Source organism: Cyclopterus lumpus, chromosome 6 (assembly GCF_009769545.1).
Source record: "Cyclopterus lumpus isolate fCycLum1 chromosome 6, fCycLum1.pri, whole genome shotgun sequence".
Taxonomy (NCBI): domain Eukaryota; kingdom Metazoa; phylum Chordata; class Actinopteri; order Perciformes; family Cyclopteridae; genus Cyclopterus; species Cyclopterus lumpus.
The window spans coordinates 15146091-15161776 of record NC_046971.1 but is presented as its reverse complement, the minus strand read 5'-3'; the positions used below and the strand labels follow the sequence as shown (position 1 = coordinate 15161776).

Below are 15686 nucleotides of genomic sequence, written 5' to 3'. Positions count from 1 at the left end.
ACCACAGATGTGAGCACAGACATTAAACCAAGTAAAATACTGTTCATGCAGGTACAAATTTAAGATGCTATCCTCTTGTTGTGAGACAGAGACGCAGGGAAAAGCTTTGCGAAAGAGCAAATATGTTTTTTTTATTATATCATATTATGCATGCTTCACTGCAAACATCTTTTAGAAATCAATCCAAATATGTTAACTTTGGGCATTTCTTTGTGTTGATGGTCCACTCAACAATGCATCAGATTTTAAACAACAGGAATCAGCTAACTATCTGGGATTTATAGCAACTAGCAATAAATTGATTTTCAAGTACAGTTGTTCAACATTTTAAATGACTGTTGGTAGACAGTCACAGGCTTCGTTTAAGGTTAATATGAGGTTCAGGTAAACGTGATAATGTTAGATATAAATCAGGATTATAGAGCAAGAGACTTTATTTCACCCTCAAATCAGAAGATATTCAGATGACAAAGACTGCTGATTATTTCTTGAGATGTCAACTTTTACTCTCCATTTTGTTAGTTTAAATATATGTTACTGCTACAATAACTAATAGTGTTGTTATTATTTCATGCAGAAGAATAGACAAAAGCCATTCAGCATTGTGTGTTTCTCTCAACTTTAACTCTTTTAGTTTCAATTCAGAATTCACTGTGATTACGTTGTGACCATTTAAAACCAGGAACAGTGTAACACACGATAACAGACACAGTCCACTGTCTCTCCACAATAATGAGTCTGGGCAGGACTGAGCCCGTAGAGGGTGTCAGTGCTTTATCTGCAGGACTCAGGGGTTTCCACCAGAAGGTTAATTAATACCTGTTAATAAAATGATTTCTGTTAAATCATAACAATCATATCCCTGTGTTGATTTTTTGTAAGAAAAGTGCTCCTCCTCACCTATAGTCGTTGGGTTTGAAGGGTCCATGTTTGCTGATGCCCAGGTACTTGGCCTGTTCATCAGTCACCTCCGAGAGGTGAGCATCAAACGTCGGCAGGTGAAGACTAGCCACATATTCATCTGAAATTATAAGAATGGAGTGGTTGTCATGTCTGAATGAAATGTGTAAAACAAGAAAGGAAATGACTGTTTAAGGATATTGAAGGTGAGGACTTGCCCATCTTCTTTGGCAGCAGGTAGACGTCCTGTTTGTATCGTCCTTCTGGAGCGCTGTACAGCTCTATGAGAGCCAGAGCCTGACAAACAACAATGTTAACACAACTGCAGGTGACAATTACCGGCCTCAACGTGACAGAGTCACAGATACTTCCCCTTTAATACATTTAAGGAAGAATAATACATTGACCTTGAAACATATCATCGTACCTGAGTTGTGGCGGTGATGGAGAGGACAAATGAGGGCACCGTGGAGCAGCTCAGATTCAGCAAACGGCCCTGAGTGAAAACAACAACTGACATGACATTCTGTGATGTAACAGCAGTCACTGATGATACCCTAAACACATCTGGAAGTGTATTATCTCAAATAACGATGTACAATAGTCCTCAAGTATCCCTCTGTCTGTCCTACTGCACACCTGATCTTAGGAAGGGAAGTGATCAGGTAAATTGTATGTGTACATGTACAGATTGTAAAGCCCGCTGAGGGAAATTTGTGATTTGTGATTTTGGGCTATACAAAACGTATTGAATTGAAATCTGTTCCAGCTGCTCAACTCATCAGCATCATGCCCTTCATTTGTCATCATGAGTGGAGCTGTAGGACTGCACTGGAAACACTAACAGAATCATGAAGCTTTGTTATGTCTGGACAGGTGTGTATTTATATCTATACAGTTCTTATTCTAACCGTAACAATTACTCAATCACAACTATCAATGACTTTACCTCATAAGCACAAGCATTTTCAGCTTTATACTCAAACCAGGAAGCAGGAAACCAGTCATTAGTGCAGTTAGGATTGTCCAGCCCCAGTTCAGAACACACTGAGGGGCTGTACTTAAGTTTCGGTGCATTATCCCTCAGTGCTGGTGTATAATAGTAACAATATTGACAACAATAATAACAGTATTATCACCTCAGCCAGCAGTACGATTCTCTTGCCATCAGGCCAGATAACATGGTCCACCTGCGGCCTCATACGCTCCCACCTCAGCTCTGCAGTCCGCAGACTCACCTGAGAGGAAAGAATCAAAAAGAGGCACATTCATATACAGGTGCACATACACACACATAACATCAAATAAAAACATGCACAAACACACACACGGTTCATACCAAATCTATCTCGGTGCTGGAGTGTCCCATGTTGCAGAGTATGCAGCCGTCCTTCATTCTGTCCAGATGTTCCCTTCGCACCACACTTTTATTGCCTGCAGAGAAACAGAGAGGAAGCAAACTGCAACAGTATTGATCATTTAAATAACAGATAATATTACTGCGTAGAAGGCAGCAGTTACCTGTGCAGGTGACGACCATGTCTACCTGTCGGGCCACTTCACTAAGTTTATTCACTCTGAAGCCATCCATGCTAAGAGGAGAGAAAAGGTGGTCACACTTACTAAAACAATGTGCCATTGAAAGGGTGCTGATAAAAGCTTCCTCCACTCATTCATACCAGGCCTGAAGGGCACAAATGGGATCCACTTCCGTGACGTACACCACGGCGCCCAACGCTTTCAGGGCAGCACAGCAACCTTTGCCAACCTGCAAGAAGAGAGAAAAGAGGTTGGTGAAGCTGCTTAAATGTATGTCACATGTCCACAGCAGCACTGGGAACATTCATTATTTCACTGACCTCCCCATATCCACACACCACCACCTGTTTTCCTCCAAACATGATGTCAGTGGTTCTCTTCAACCTGACAGAAGAGATTAACACGGTCAGGCTCTGTACTGCACGCGGGTTGTTTCACCAAACCTTCACAATGTGACTCATTACCCGTCCAGTATGGACTCCTTGCAGCAGTACAGGTTGTCGAATTTCTGTTTTGTCACCGAGTCGTTAACGTTAATAGCCGGGACACACAGCCTGCCGGCCTTTGACATCTGGTATAACCTGAAATATAGGTGGGAAGACACACATATGTGAAGTGGAGAAGACTTTGGAGGAAGATCATTCATGTTTGGTAACAAACTAACCGATAGATTCCTGTCACACTTTCCTCCACGATGCCTTTGATGTTCTTGAACAGGCTCGGGTGCTTCTTGTGGATCCAGTGGGTCAGGTCGCCTCCATCATCCATAATCTGTAGAGGAACAAAGCTGAACTCTTCATCAATGCAACCTTTCTATCTGTAGTATTTAAACAAAGTCATTAAGAGCGGATTTGACCCAAACATGAAGTAAAATTGTATTTACACTTATCCATGCAAATCCGTGTGTTCAAGTCAATTTGACATGTGTTGAAAATAGATTTATTTACTAGAAATTCACAAATCTTCAAATGAACCGTATATATATATATATATATATATATATATATATATATATATATATATATATATACATATTATATTCAGAAAGAAACATTACTATTGAATTTGTAAAATGTTTTTTTTTGCTGAATGTCACATAATATTTGTAGTTTTCTGTCGAGAAAGAAAATATAACAGTTGTTGTCTAATACTCACAAATGAAGGAGACAGTCTTTACTCAGTAAGGTAAAATAAGAAAAATACACAATTTAAAGAACAAAAAAAAATGAAAAACTGAGAAATAATAATACAAAATATATATGTAGGAATGATAATAATATTTCTTTGTAATCTCAAGTTTCCTTGAGAACATAACAATGTTATTTTAATTGTCAAGCTTCACTGGTCAAATGCAACTACACTTAATTTCACTGTGGCCTATCAATCTTGAAATGAATTAGGAGTTCTGTCCTTTTTAATTGATAGCAGTACCATGTTGGGCTGCCAGGTCTCAGCACCGACACATCGGTCAATACACCACCAGAAGTCGTCCTCTGATTCTCCTCTCCATGCAAACACTGGGGTGCCTGAGATACAGAGCAGGGGATATAATTAAAGAAAATGGGACGAGTCCGGTTGGAGGAGCAGGTGGCAGAGACAGGCGTACCTCCTTCAGCCAGAGCTGCAGCCACAGCGTTCTGAGTGGAGAAGATGTTACAGGCCGCCCAGCGACACTGAGCTCCCAACACAGACAGAGTCTCAATCAACACCTACAAGAGACCGTACACATATAATGTCAACCAATTTGTTTACAAAAATATATATTTTTATGAGCGTGTGTGTGTGTGTGTGTGTGTGCATTGAACTGACCGCGGTCTGTGCAGTGATGTGCGTGCAGCCCACCACTTGGGCTCCAGCCAGAGGCTTCTCCCCACCTGCTCCTTTCCTCAGGATCATTAGTGCTGGCATTTCTAAATATCACAGACAGTGACGGAGTCACATTCAGTTTGAGAGGCATGGCGGTTCCAGAGCAGTCATTTCACTGGGATTGAGTTCAGCTGTCTTTATTGATGGTTTATTGGCGTTACAGGCACATGGTGTAGTGAATGCCAGGAAGGCTCTTCTTGGAGATTAATTGTTTGTATTTTGTTATTATCTTTCGTGAGGACAGCAGTCAGTCTGACGACTCTTTGTCTTTACCTTGCTGTGCGATTATTATTTCTCTGCGTCCAAATTCCGCCTGTTTGATGTTTTTGATGCAGAAGTCAGAGAGGCCCTTGGAGGTCCTCCGTGGCTTGTCTCTGGGCGAGGACCCATCCTCTGAGCTGTCACTGCACACTGCAACACAGAAATCAGGCAATGTGTATGCAAACAATCAGCTGATATAATAAAATACCCCAAAACAAACTGTTGATGTGTAATAGAGTAATACAGAGACAAATGATTTGTTGGAAAGCTTGAAAGTTATGAATTAGCTCTGGTTTTGTCGTGTGTGTTTGGTGTAAAACTTTTCTCTGAACCTTTGAAGTTCGTATAAACTCTGGCAGTGAATGACACGTTTCAGAAAGGCTCACAGAGCCGATTATGACCACATTAAAGAGACTTAATTCTTCAGAAAGACTTTTTCTTTTAATTAAGGTTTAGCTGAAAGAGAAAGCACCCAGGCTAATCCCCGGGGCCTCTGGTTCTCGTGCTGCAGGGATCAGAACCAGCTCAGTTTATGATCAAAGACATGTGATCAAACTTAAGAGCGTATGTGTGTGGTGTGTGTTTGCATGTTTCCATACCTGAACCGTAGCTATCTGTAGACGACTGTGAGATGGAATGAGGCAAAGAGCGATGACCAGTGTTGGAGGTACGCTTGTTGAATTCTTGCTTCTGGTCAGTGAACTGTATTGGCTTTGGAGCCCAAAAACACACAAAGTAAACCAATTATATTGGTTGTTACTTCCCTGCACGTCACAAACATAAAGTCTCACCAACTTTTTTTTTCAACTGCTTGAAACCGACCTGCTGTAGTCATAATAGTCCAAATTGCACATAAGCACCACTCTTCACAGCAGACTTTGTCGTAAAGTACCACCACAGACTGTCACTATCACAAATCCCCTCGTCTTCCCCTGAAGCATCATCCCCGTATCTGCTGCTGTCTCACCCTCCAGTGTGGCTGTTTGAAGGCTAGGCTGCTGCCACAGGAGTCCCACTTGTCCATGTCCACTCTCTGGCCTGACTCTGCTGCCTGAGCTTCAGGTCCAGCTCCAAAAAAATTCAGACACACCCGCTCACTGACCCCACCTCCAAAAAGTGAAAATACGCATTAAAAGTTTGAAGTTTTAGGGCCACAGGTTTGATGAGATCATTTAGTTAGTAGCAACTCTGCATTCAGAAAGGAGTTGCATATCAAACTACAGCATACTGCATGTGTATGATACTCACACACACTGCTGGAGCAAATCTTTATGCAACCATGTTTTTAAAGGGGAACTCCACAGATTTAACACATACAGGACAGTTTACTTGCAGAGAGCACGACCCTGTTGGTAAAACAGTTGTATCATGCATACGTTGGTTCTGGAGGAACCGGAAAAAAATAACCCTCATGGAGTCATGGTGATGTCATCAAGGTTATCTCACTTTTTAATACAAAGCTTTAGTTACAAACTGGACAAGGAGGTTGAAAGATGTGGCCATTTAGATCTGACGAAAGTGGCTATTGAATAGCATTCTGGGAAATGTATGATCCAGTTTTTTCAGAGATTGGCTCATACTAGGGAATAAAAGACATTTTCCCCCAACTTTATGAAAGTGCAATACAAATCAGTTGAAAACCCTTTCAGGAGTGCAATGTATAGGTGCTGTTGCTCCTCTCTTTAACCTCTTTTTTAGACATTTTTTGAATAAAAAACGATCCGGGGTTTAAAAAATATGAATTCAGGGCTGCGGTACATGAACACACAAGGTGACCTTGTTCCAATATCAACAATGTGTGAATAATGCATGTTAATCACACAAGTCAAAGTGTAACTGTCACTGAACATTTAAAAGCAGCAATTTGGTTCGGTACTTGCATTTATATATAGAAGCTTAAATGTATATCCTGATATTATTCTATTTTCGAGTCATGACCTATATACACTGTGTATAAGTCTTTCACTCATAACTAATGACGTTCGTCACAGCTGAATTGAAGAAAAGCTTCAATCACTATCAGTCAGGATTATGAGAGGCATCTTTCCTCTGATGCTGCTTATCAAATCCTCATTAGGAGCAATTAAACATGAAGTGCTCCTGAACGTCTTTTAACGAGGATCTCTGGGAGTTTTTCAGCCCTCTGCTCCCCTTTGACTTTAGTGAGTAGCAGTGACTCCACTTTATCGTGCGTATTTTCATGAATCAATCATATTTGTTTTCTTCTAAATCTATATAAAGATGTATAACATGCTCCACTTTGATTGGCTGTTAAATGGCTTACATAATTGATAAATTCAGAAAATAAAAAATATATATAAAAAAGGACAAATGACAAAAGAAATCTATATTCACCCACCCAGAGTTAAAAAGACAGACTGGTCAAAAATGTAATATTTTTTTTCTAAGTATTGGCTTCTTCACTTGAATACAGCTCGCACTAGCAGCTGCTCAATCTTTAACATAAGAAGACATTAAGCTGTGACTTGAAGCAATGTGAAAGTTAACTTAATGATCACAAAGCCATCTCCTACAGGGCTCAGAAAACAGGTTTGAATCCAAGCAAGCTACTTTGAAAGTACAATGAAAGTCTAAAAGGCTAATAAGTAGCTGTGGGTAATGTGTAAAAAAATGTCCTCTTGGGAAACCATTTGGGTATTGATTTGTAACCTGAACAGGTCTACATTTCTCTTCAACCTTTGTTATTTCAGTCAATCAAACTCAGGTAATTCACAGTTGTAGTGGTTAACAAAACGGTATAAAGGGTTAATTTTAAGGTGTATTCAAGTACTCCCATTAAAACAACGTAATGGTTACTAATTACTCATTCAACCTGACTTGCTGCCTAAAGGGCAACTCTAAAATAAAGACAGTACCGGCGCTCCTAAAACAAAAGCAGTGATACCTTGATGCAGATGGACTGCACTGCCTCCTGGTCCTTGGCTTTAGTTACGGTCACTAGACTGTACACTTTCTTCATGCTGGCAGAGCTGCTCTTACACTGACCACAGTTACTCAGAGTAATGCAGTTGAACTGATTAGAGAGTTCACAGAGTCACACAGTATGCCACACCTTCACCCCATCAGGCCCAGGTGACGGGTGGAGAGAAGACAGAGAGCGAGTGAATGAGTCTTTGTCAGGCTTACAGAGTGGAACTCTGGGAAAATATAGAACAGGTTAGAGATGAAGAGAAGAAAGAGAGTTGTAAGGAAACAAAAGCTTAGTCAAGTGTTACTTGAGGACACAGATGTATGTACAGTAAAGTGCACTTTGCTCTCAGGGTATCCATTAAATAGGCAGCAGAGTAATGTACATACATGAACGTACATTCATGACATAGACTGTTAGTGAGAGAGAGAAAGATAAAGAAGAGGGAAACTATAGTGACAGAGGAACCAGAAAGGTGAACAAACACAAGTCTTATATGTCGGTGCATTCAGGGACACAGACAGCAGCACAGACAATAGAGATGGACTTAACTGTAGAAGTCTTTGTTTCACAGTCACAGTTACAGGCAAATAAAAGTCCATGTCACAGCATATATATTCTGGATCACGTGATGGTAAATAGTTGATGATTGAAGGCCTTGAAGATGCATAAATAAATAAAACATCACCATAGTCAATCACATACATAAGAGTAGCAGCAACAAGTCTCAATAAGAACCCTATTTAATGTGTGACATCAGCACACTTCCCCCTTTTGTCTACTCTGTCTGTTCAAAGAGGCAACATGAGTGAAATATGTGTGTATGAATGCTGGTCAAACATTCATAGAGGCCTGCACATCTAAAATCATTAACAGCCTGAGTAGATGCAGATTCACGATTCCTGTTTAGAACACTTACAGACGCTCACACTATATATATAATGTCTTGGTCTGACCTACAATGCAGGCAAAGTCAGGAAATGTAGCAGCTTCCTTGCTCACCATGTCAGTCTTCAGCGCTTCAGTCACCAGCTCTCCTGTCTCAGACTCCTCTGGGACAGACCACCCGTCTCTGTCCCGACCCTGAGCTGTCTTCCTGCTCTCTGCTGCCTTAAGCATCTGCAGCAGGTTGGGGCTGCATTTGACCGACTGATGATTGGTGTATTCCTCCTCTGCCTTTCCATTCACCACATGAGGTTCAGGATATTCATCAGGCATGTCCTCCCAGCAGGATCCTGTCTGGTCCCCTTTCTCTGCCATGACTCCACTGTTAGCCAGTAATGAAATGAATGCGATTCCTGCTCAGGTGATCGGACTGCAGACCAGCTGACGGCTCGGCCGTCCCCTGCCCACATGCACACATTTGTTTACTCTAAACAGCAGCAGTTCTTGGGTAACTTTGACTGAATGTAAAGCAGATAATGAGATCTTAATGCAATGTGTACAAGGTAGAGGTGCAACTCACCTCCAACAAAGTGCCATGTAGGTAGAAGTCAACATGTGCCCTAATGTAGTCTTTTGTATTGAAAGGACTCCGGTTAAGGGAGAAGCATTGTACTCAAGGCCTCAGGCGTGGACTGGCAGAGCCACTTCTTGTTTTTGTGTTGTCTTTGATAACATTTGCTCACATCCCAATGAGCACAAAGATATGAGTGCAATGCAAACAAAGGTTTACATTATAAATAAAAGGCAGGGTCATGTGTTTATATTAAACCCCACCAGCAACAATAGTGTCCCCGTGGTAACCGACCAATGCCCTTTACGCATCTATTGCAAGGCTGAAAGACGGGAGACACACACATATCCATGTATCTCGAAAAGACTGCTATCAGAATGGAAATACATTATGTTACGGTTTTAAGTTTGATATGGTTTTACCAACAGAGTATGATGAATGTTGATTATTATGATGACATTAGTTCACACTTTTTAAAGGCTGTCTTAATCTACTCCCACAGTGCATGGAGAAGGGGAAAAGTCTGAAGAGGTTAAAACTTGAGCGACACTTGTAGTATATAGACGTGTTTCAGCTTGTGGCTTTCATTAAGGTCCTGAAACAGGTTTCTGTCTGAACATTGCGACACGTTTTGCCAAAGAATTCCATTCTTTGTATTTTCTCACTGAACTGCTGTGGAAGGATAGCAACAAAAAGAGTCATTTTGGATGCTACCCACACGCTGTTTCTTCCTCAGATTGCTGAAGCATCATATTAGGTTCAGACAATATTGCTTAGAACAAAAACGTTTAGTTGTTGTCATCCATTAGATTGAAATTGCATGTTTGGATCTCTTCATGGCTGCTGTGAACAGGAGGAATGATTGGAACAAGCAGACGTGTTTGTTCATATGACCCCCTGACTGGTGTCATAAGACAGACACAACACTTTGTGAACCTCCGTTGAACTCTTTAGTTGGAAAAGGATGTGGATAATAATTGTGGCGAGAGTCATTATAACAGATGGAGTTGTTGTTTTAATTAAGAAATTTGATTTGTGTGCATGCGGTCGTCTATCTAATTGTGTAGTTTGCAGTAAATACACGCAGTAACAACACACTGAGGTCACATTCAGAAAATGTCTCTTTCACAGTGCTCTACACTTCCCAAATGTTTAACTTTAGCTTTCAGTGTCCTGCCAGTGAGCTTTCAGGTTCAGAAGAATCAATAAAAGATGTGTGTTTTGTTCCACTAGAGGGCGGAATAGTTCCACAGGAAGGTCCCCACTGCTGAGACAGAGGAACCTTTTGTCTTTTCTTTCCTCCTGAGAGAAGTGTGGGAAGAGCTCAGTTTGTTTTCTTCTGTTCGGCCTCAGTCCAGAGGGAGGAGAAGTACACCCCCCACGCCCCCCCCCCCCCCCCCCCCCCCCCCCCCCCCCCCCCCCCCCTTCTCTTTCTCTCTCCAAATATTTCTCTGTTCCTCATTTCTATCCAGTGCAGGAATTTCAAACTCTGGTGCTAAATTAGGAAAGGTTTAAAAATGGCCTGGTGGCCAGTAAGTTGTTTACTATAGGACCCTTTAAACTTTTAATTAAGTGTTCTTAGTGGTACAACTAAGCTCACTTTCCTGCACATCATCTGTATTCTTGTGTAGAATGGAGGTGGTAAAAAAAAAGTAGTAAGAATCAATAAGAAAATGTAAAATTAGCATCGCTTGTATCGTTAGTTATAAAAACTTAGGGAACAAATATATAATGATCTATTGCACTGGCTTCTTCCTCTAACTAAGTCAAATGGAGCTATAGTTTTAATTAATCCTGCTTCTGTGGAGATGACACACTTTGCTGTGAAAGATGGTGACAAGTACAAAAAGGCATTAGATTTTTTTAGAATTAAACTCTGCTGTCTTGTGGAGCAGTATATCAAACCTCCACCAGCTGTTTTTTCTTTTAGTGTAAGTGTTGTTTTCAACTGGTCCAGTCTATCATTCCTTTGAATATTAACATTTTGCAAACTAACTGAGGTGCGGGTCTAATGTTTCAGACATGCTGCTCTGCTCTTCACAATTTCCCATGTTTCCTCCAGTGCACACACAACTGCAGTACAGCACTTTTTTGTGGTGCAGTGTGTAATTCCTCCCGTCAGGCAGCAGACCAACAGGGATTGGACAAAGGTTTTCATGTGATGGTAGAGCCAATAAATCAGACTGCATTGACTCTTTGCACTAACCCAGTTAAATTCAGAGCACATATTAGATTAAGACGAAGAAAACACTAAACTATATTTTCCGTCATTATCTCTTTTATTCATGGAAAACATGTATCATTACATGGAAAATGGACAAATATCACATTTGGGCTCATTTCACAATAACACGGATAACGGATGTCATTATCTTAATATAAAAAATCCAAGCGGTCACACACACGTGCACAAACAGGCGCACACACACACACACACAGTTTACAGCGGCTAATAGTATTTTATTCTCTTTTCTTGACTCACTTTGAAGAGAATGCTTCACTCAGACCAATGTTTCAGTCGAGCTGATTTATTTCCTGTTTCACAGCTCCACGCTTAAAATAAAGTGTCTTATTCGATAGTATATTATCTTCTTCTTATATTTATACTTTTCATACATCTTATAATCACTGTTTTGGTTACAAAGTCGTCACATTTACTACAATTTTACTGTTTGGTTAAAAAGAGCATAACAAAAAACATAATGCACAAGCTTGTGTAGCAGGATCAAAGAGGAACATATCTAATTTAGTACTTCTTCACAATAAACCGCATTTCCACCTTGAATGCATCGATTTTAGAATTCAATAGCATGTATTTCAAATAGAACGTTAAACGCGTGGTACGTTTATAAAACACAGTTTTCTTTTTTTTAGTGACAGCATTGAAATATAAATGGAGTGCACAATGAGAACACAACTAGTCTATATCTTAACAACATTTTAGTCATCTCTGAGTCATCCCATTATTTTGACTCGAACACGGGTCACTGTTTTCGGCCTCATCGCGCCGTACGTATGTTCTTGTACTGGCACAGGAGCAGGTGCTTGAAGGTGTTTTTGAAGGTGGCGTTGCAGAGAGCGTAGCAGGCTGGGTTGATGGTGCTGTTGATGTAGCAGAGCCAGTAGCCGATGGTCCAGAGGGAGTTTGGGATGCAGATGGAGCAGAAGGTGTTGATCAGGACCATCACGTTGTACGGTGTCCATGTGGCAACAAAAGCAACCAAGATGGCCATGATGGTGCGGGTCACCTTTTTCTCCCTGGAAGAAATGCCCTTCCTTTTCCACTTTGCCACAGCACTCTGCTTTGTCACCTGGAAAAAAAGAGAGTAGAAGAACAAGATGTTTTTAAATTTAGAGTTTTTTAAGTGATTTTAGTTCATTTAGTTTGGCAATTCGGGGGCATTGGAACAAGCTGCAATCAAAACTTTGACATTTGGGCATTTAAGGCTAACTTGATAGCTAACAGTTACTTATTTACACATCCAGCAGACATGGAGCAACATTAGCTTTCTTTTTGAGTCACCTGGCAAATGTATGTCCAATATTCACTCTCTTTTAGCCTAGTTTTGGTTTAAGCAGATTATTAAAGGGAAATGAGAAAACCAAACAATAATGTTTCTGTATTGTTCAAATATTAAGACTAAGTGTCTACATTCATGCTAGCACTTATGCACAGCGGTGCGTTAAACTAAATGCAAACATTGGCATGTCAGAATAACAATGGATATTTTTTATCTTCAGCATGTTCATCATCTAACATTTGCTAAAAAAGAATAAATAGAAAGGGCAGTTGAGGCTGATAGGAATGTGTTACGTTTTGCAGATATCTAAATAAACCAAAGTATTGAACAAATTCAATTTTTTAAATATATATGTATATTGAAATTCAAGGGACCACCAACGTTATTACAGTTGTCTTAGCCAAATCTTATGACAAACGATCCAATAGAGACATTTCACACAAAAACAGATGTGAACGTCCTGATGGAGGGTCAGTGGGTCGCTACGCACCTTTACGGCAACCAACAGTGCCATACCTAGAGCCCTGGAGCTGTAAGTCTGATTTCATTTGTGTTTTCTTTAGTCATCTGAATGACAATGTCTAAGCTTTAACACAGTAAACAATTTTACCTTAAACAGTGTCTTTGCGGCCAGACTTTGTCTGTCAACTGCTGAGTTTTCTGGAGAAGGTGTTTGATTCGTCTTTTTCCCACCATTGGAACCTCTCTGTAATGAAGCCGGCGCCACCGTGTCCTTAGACGTTGATGCGTTGCCCTCTGTAGAGTCCACCTGGGCAGTTCTTTCCTCCTGACAGGGCCCACTTCCATTCTGCTTATGCAGCCTTTCCTTCTCTTTTCCATCTTTAGCCTCCACCTGCGCTTCTCTTGTTGTGATGCAGTTGTTCTGGCGCTCACAACCCTCCTCCTGGCTGTGGGAGGGGCCTCCCAGACTGGTACCTGAAGTTTTCCTGCTGTCCCTTGTCATGCGGCTGCGGCTGGCCTTGGATATGCGCCAGTAGAGGTGGATCATGATGGCCACTGGGAGGTAAAAAGCTGCTATGGCTGTCCCAAACGTCACGGCAGGATTAGAGAAGAACTGGATGTAGCACTCACCTGGCGGCACGGTTCTCCCACCCACAATGAACTGCCAAAACAAAATGGCTGGAGCCCAGAGGATGAAGGACAAGACCCAGGCCGCAGCAATCATCAGACCTGCCATCTTGGTGCTGCGGCGGGCCGGGTAGCTGAGCGGTTTGGTGACACAGAAGTAACGGTCAAAACTAATGATGAGCAGGTTCATGACTGAGGCGTTGCTGACAACATAATCAACAGCTAACCACAGGTCACACACCACTGCTCCCAGAGGCCAGTAGCCTATCACTATATACACAGTGTAGAAGTTCATGGAGCACACCCCAATAATAAGGTCTGCACAGGCCAGGCTGAACAGGAAGTAGTTGTTGACAGTCTGCAGGTTCCTGTTTACCTTTAGAGAAACAACATGGGCAGGCTGTCAGATGCTAATCTCTTTTTGTGCGATATGATGTATGTTTTCTCATATTACATTACCTCTCTGCACACAGTTGCACATGCTGTATTATTATCTATATGTCTCGGTGTACTTTTAAAGGTGTTTAGAGATGAAACTTTAATCAATAAATGATCAAAACAAGAAAAAACAAACCTTTATAGACAGCATGACCAGGATGTTTCCAATGATGGTGATCAGACTCACAGATCCAGCCACCAGGATGATGAGAACAATCTCCACAGTCGAGTACGGGCTTCCAGAGAAGAGGCTGGTGTTATTACCACTGCTGATGTTGGTGGTGTGGGAGAAATTCAGAGTCTCCATGCTGTCTGGTTTTGGATATCCGTCTCAGGCTCAAATCATATCTGTACAATACCTGATAAACAGAAAGATTATGAAGTAATCAGCCTTTTTAAATAGCATTTAGCCTTTTTGTGATGCCAGTTTGTTCGTATTTGTGTGTGCCTCTCTCTGTCTGCACATTTACAGAGACAGAATCATGCGTAGCTTTCAGCGTGTAATCTTTTTGCAGGTGTTTGTGGGTTTTTGAGCTCATGGCTTTGCTAAGGTGTGAAGGATGAACAGGTGAGCAAATATGGGCTGCAGCAGCTGTGTTTAAATTATACAGCAGTGTCCCTCATACTCATATCAGAAACAACACAGGTGGAATCTGCACAGTTTGTAAATCCGCTGCCATTATATAATCAGCTTGGAGATGTTGTTATCTCAAATAACTTTTTAAACCATGTTGGATTCTGATACTTGGTTTGAGGTATTGTTTTACTTGTATGACTGGTTTCTTGGGTGAGCTATTCTCTTCACCAACATCACAAGTGACCTTAATTATAATCAAATATGACCCCACAGGTTGAACGAGACCATATAACAAGGCCACCTACAACTACAGAGCTCTCGAAAGACACAAAATGCCCCTTGAGAGTGTAAGCAAATACAAATACTAAGGCGTAAAGGAGTCATTTCCTAATAACATTTATTTCAGAATGTGTACAAACTGATTTCCACCTACTCTAAATATATATATATATATAATGGGTTGTGTATTAAAAATGTCCCCAGGCAAGCAAACAGACAGCAGAACACCACCATTAAGGCAAAGTATCATCGGTTACTGTTATGTTAAAAACCAAGAAATATCATAAACCTAAATTTACACAGCGTGCCAATGTGATTAACTGATGTATTCTGATCAGAAAATCAATGTAAAGAGACTTAGTTGAGACCATGAAGGTTGTTGCATACTGCTAAAACCATGTAAGTGACTCCATTAGGCCACTTGATAACATCATACTCTACCTGAGAGATGTTTCCTTCCTGCTCTTACAGCCAGATGAAACTTCATTACATAATCTCTAACTCTATCACTTACTCATCAAAGAACCATTCTGGGCCTTTTCTGTCGCAGATGAAAAAGAGCATGTGTTTGTGTGTTTAGTTTCGCTGTAATTCTCAGGACCTCGTCTTGACAGCCTATGATTATTAGGTGTGACGTATTGGTCTCATAGTGAATTTAAAGTTACTGGGTAATAATTACTGCTAAAGAATCAGGGTTATGTTAGAGTTAGAAAAGCTATTAGCAGAAAAGTTGTGTTTTTAGTAGTTTATAATCAACTAAAACTAAGAATTGTTATGTCAAGTGGACCACTTCACTGCGTCATGTTGCACCACCATGTCGGTACAGTTGCC

The 15686-nt window shown here is 40.9% G+C and overlaps 2 protein-coding genes across 5 annotated transcripts; both read right to left on the bottom strand.

Moving 5' to 3' along the window:
• Positions 1-121: 121 nt before the first annotated feature.
• Positions 122-8780, bottom strand: LOC117732230 (S-adenosylhomocysteine hydrolase-like protein 1). Of its 4 annotated transcripts, none has more exons than XM_034535018.1 (17): positions 8498-8780; positions 5166-5277; positions 4579-4716; positions 4249-4349; positions 4046-4148; positions 3871-3965; positions 3104-3210; positions 2904-3020; positions 2760-2823; positions 2580-2668; positions 2422-2492; positions 2240-2334; positions 2040-2138; positions 1328-1396; positions 1119-1197; positions 901-1021; positions 122-819 (listed from the first exon to the last, which is right to left on the bottom strand). In XM_034535018.1, the coding sequence occupies exons 1-17, from the start codon at positions 8753-8755 to the stop codon at positions 813-815; spliced, it is 1725 nt and encodes a 574-aa protein (XP_034390909.1). In that variant the 5' UTR covers positions 8756-8780; the 3' UTR covers positions 122-812. The 4 variants fall into 4 exon arrangements, with proteins under 4 accessions (XP_034390909.1, XP_034390911.1, XP_034390910.1 ...); XM_034535020.1 differs by lacking the exon at positions 8498-8780 and adding an exon at positions 7472-7571; XM_034535019.1 differs by lacking the exon at positions 122-819 and having other exon boundaries at positions 897-1021.
• Positions 8781-11329: 2549 nt separating this feature from the next.
• LOC117732396 (muscarinic acetylcholine receptor M2-like) lies at positions 11330-14306 on the bottom strand. Its single transcript, XM_034535314.1, has 3 exons — positions 14136-14306; positions 13083-13937; positions 11330-12262 (listed from the first exon to the last, which is right to left on the bottom strand). Exons 1-3 carry the CDS (start codon positions 14304-14306, stop codon positions 11951-11953), a joined length of 1338 nt encoding a protein of 445 aa, XP_034391205.1. The 3' UTR covers positions 11330-11950.
• Positions 14307-15686: the final 1380 nt, after the last annotated feature.